General features: G+C 59.7%; 1 protein-coding gene across 1 annotated transcript in view; it reads left to right on the top strand.

Annotated features, from left to right (window-relative positions):
- The window catches only part of LOC112123070 (sulfotransferase family cytosolic 1B member 1-like), a 6,451-nt gene extending 4,433 nt beyond the window's left edge, over window positions 1-2,018 (top strand). The window contains exons 6-7 of the mRNA XM_026659203.2: window positions 1,168-1,348; window positions 1,842-2,018. Coding sequence (XP_026514988.1) covers window positions 1,168-1,348; window positions 1,842-1,954 — 294 coding nt within the window. The 3' untranslated portion in view covers window positions 1,955-2,018. The remainder of the gene's footprint in view (window positions 1-1,167; window positions 1,349-1,841) is intronic.
- The last annotated feature ends 1,332 nt before the right edge of the window (window positions 2,019-3,350 follow it).

Raw genomic sequence — 3,350 nt, 5'->3', positions numbered from 1 at the left:
ACCCCCCCCCCCCCCCCCCGCCCTCCCCGTGAGGCCCAGAATCCGGGTGTGACGAACTGGGACTGGGTCTTAGGCCTGGTCTACACTACGAGTTTAGGTCGAATTTAGCAGCATTAAATCAAATTAACCCTGCACCCATCTGTGACGAACTGGGACTGTTCTTAATGTGGTCTGTGAATGCTGACAGGGGAGTGTGGCTAGGATAGTCTGCATTGGGGGATGGGAGACTGACCTACGGAGAATACCTGAGCATGTAACATGAGAACCCAGGAAGGGGTTAAAGGCCAGGTGACACCTTTGCCCGGGGAAACTGAACAAAGGCTGTGGGAGGGGTCGCTGAAGGCAGAGTTTCAGGAGCTGGCTGGTGATGTGGCTGGGAGGCAGACAGGGCTCTGACCTCCCAAGGGGGCTGGGGCACCCTGGGACCCCAAGATGGACTTATCTGAGGGGGGTCCTGTTGTCTGTGCCTGCAAGACCTGTCTTGGACTGTATTCCTGTCATCTAAATAAACCTTCTGCTTTACTGGCTGGCTGAGAGTCATGGTGAATCGCAGGAAGCCGGGGGTGCAGGGCCCTGAGTCCCCCATACTCCGTGACACCGGGCTCCAGCCCGAGCCCGAACGTCTCCGCTCCAGCTTTATAGCCACAGCCCAAGCCCTGCAAGCCCGTCAGCAGATGCAGGTATTTTACTGCAGCGGAGACACGCTCAGAAAACCTTTCACAAGGTCCCTCGCCAATGGCTCTTACACCAAGTGAGCTGTGATGGGATAAGAGGGAAGCTCCTCTCATGGGTTGGTAACTGGTTAAAAGACAGGAAACAAAGGGCAGGAAGAAATGGTCAGTTTTCACAGTGGGGAGGGATGAATAGTGGGGTCCCCCAGGGGTCTGTACTGGGACCAGCGCTGCTCAATATATTAATAGATTATCTGGGAAAAGGGTAACCAGTGAGGTGACAATGTTCAGTGTCTATACGTAACTCGTTACCTATCTCCATACGCCCATGGCCAGTGCAACACAGGCGTTCAGTAAAGACCTCACACCACGTCCCTGGGCGAACTCGTATGTAGCTACCAGACCCAAGGGACCCCTGTAACCCCATATGCCCCCCTGGGCCCTCGGCCAGTTGCCATCGGGAGGCCGCTGGGTCAGCATCCTTCTCCCCCACCAGGACCCGGCCCGGGAGATCCGCAGGGTCATGGACTTCTTGGAGGTGGAGCTGCCCCCGCAGGTGCTGGAAAAAATTGTCCAGCAAACGTCCTTCCAGATCATGAAGGAGAACCCCATGACCAACTACAGCAGTGTCCCCAGCACCATCTTCGACCAGACCGTCAGCCCCTTCATGCGCAAGGGTGAGCGGGGGGAAAGGGGACCTGGGGGTTGTGGGGAACCCGCCCCGCCCCCACCACTGGCTTTGTCTGGAAAGTTCCCTGTACCCTCGTCTGTAGCCCATTGGTACAGGGCCTGGGCGACTTGAGCAAGGTACTGTGGGTAATGCCTGCTTGGTCTGAAGCCATGCCTCATTACCTATAGTCCCTTGCAGGGGGTCATGCTCACTTGGCATTAGCTCCCCATAATGTCACAGGCGGGGGGCGAGGGGGGGGGTCGTGTCCTCGTAGCTCTTCCCAGGGATTCTGGGTAAGTCCTGTTGGGCTGGGTCCCCATGGCGTTCTTCCTGGCGGTCCTGTCCTGGGCCCAGTCGGCTGGGGAGCATGGTACGGCGGGGGGGGGGCTCCCTGGAGCTGGGGTCCCCTGCCTGGGGGTGGAAGGCACTTCCTGGGGAAGGGGCAGCTGCTGCTGCTGGTGGGGGGGGTCTCACCACTAATACCCCCCTCTCCTCCCCAGGCCAGGTTGGCGACTGGAAAAACCATTTCACCGTGGCGCAGAGCGAGGCGTTCGACGCCCATTACCAGCGCCGCATGGAGGGGACCGGCCTGCACTTCCGGACCCAGATCTAGGCCCCGCCCCGCGGGTGCGGACAGCCCCCCATGAACGGTGCTGCAATAAAAGTTTACCTCCTGACCACGGACATTGTGATACCTGGGAGGGGGTATCATGGGGTGGGGTGGGGTGGGGGCTGGTGCCGCAGGAAACTTCCCCTTCAGCCCGAGACAGGATGTCCCACCAGGGCCACCCTGGCCCCAATGGCGCCCCCCCTCCAAGTGTCCATCCCCCCTCCCCCCCGGGGCACAGGTGTTGCTGGGAGCGTGAGTCGCACCGCAGAGCTCACACGCCAGGAAGGGAAGTCCAGGGCACACTGTGGGGGTGGGGTCAGTGTACACACAGATCGATATGGGGGTGGGGGGGGCCGAGCTGCATTTCCTCCATGGTGCTGTGTAAATAGCAGTGAACTCAAGGTTGTTCTCTGTGAGCCAGGGAAAGGGAAAAGGGGCTTGGCTGGGAGGCCCTGCCAGCCCCACAGGAAAAGAGGGCGACTCTGGGGGGACAGATTCCATGGGGCTGGGGGTCTCCGCAGTCCCCTCGTCCCCAGACCCGCTAGCAAGCAAGGAGTGTAACCCTTTGACCTGAGCAGCTAGCCCCAAATCCAGCAGCTTGTTCCCGTTCGGAGCAGAACTCGGCGGCCGTCGGGGAGTTCTTTGATGCAGTTTTGTTTATTTAAAGACTGGACAAAGTCCTGTGTCGCGGAACGCAGAGAGACGCAAATCGCAGGAAGCTGTGGGGTGTGTGTGTGTGTGTGTGTGTTTGCTCAGAGCACCAAGACCGCTCTTCCCAGCCTGCACCCCACCCAAAAGCCTCTCCGCCTCTTTCTTCCAGGGGCAGACACCGCGCTGCGGCCGCTCCTCCAAGCTGGCTCTGATTCTCGCAGGCCTGGTCTACACTAGGACTTTACTCCGGCCTAGCTACAGCCCTCAGAGGTGTGAAAATCGACACCCTTGAGCGCCCGTTATACCAACCTCACCCCCAGCATAGACAGCGCTAGGTCGAGGGACGAAGTCTCCAATCGACCTGGCTACTGCCTCTCGGGGAGGTGGATACCGACGCCGATGGGCCAAGTCCTGGCGCACGCAGCGTCTTCACTGACGCGCTGGTTAGATAAGCCCCCAGCCTTTCAGTTTTGGGTCTGTTCTGGCTTCCCACAGCCACAGGCGCCCCTGACCCAAAACCATCCTCGGCACCACTCGGGCAGGCTGCCTTCGCCTTTGTCCTGTCCTGGCAGCCACTAACCGAAGGGTGAGTTCGCACCTGTCAATCTCAATAAGAATTGAAATCAACCCCTAAGGTGGTTTCACCCAACTGCTGTACTACGCCCCAGTGAAACGGACTAGCCACCCCCTGGGAAAGCCCCCCCCCCCATCCTGACACCCTAACGCAGGTCTGTAACTCCCCCCCCCC

The sequence above is a fragment of the Terrapene carolina genome, unplaced genomic scaffold (genome assembly GCF_002925995.2).
Source record: "Terrapene carolina triunguis isolate 2854851 unplaced genomic scaffold, T_m_triunguis-2.0 Scaffold606, whole genome shotgun sequence".
Taxonomy (NCBI): domain Eukaryota; kingdom Metazoa; phylum Chordata; order Testudines; family Emydidae; genus Terrapene; species Terrapene triunguis.
The sequence above is the reverse complement of the archived record's forward strand: the minus strand, read 5'-3'. Positions and strand labels throughout refer to the sequence as shown.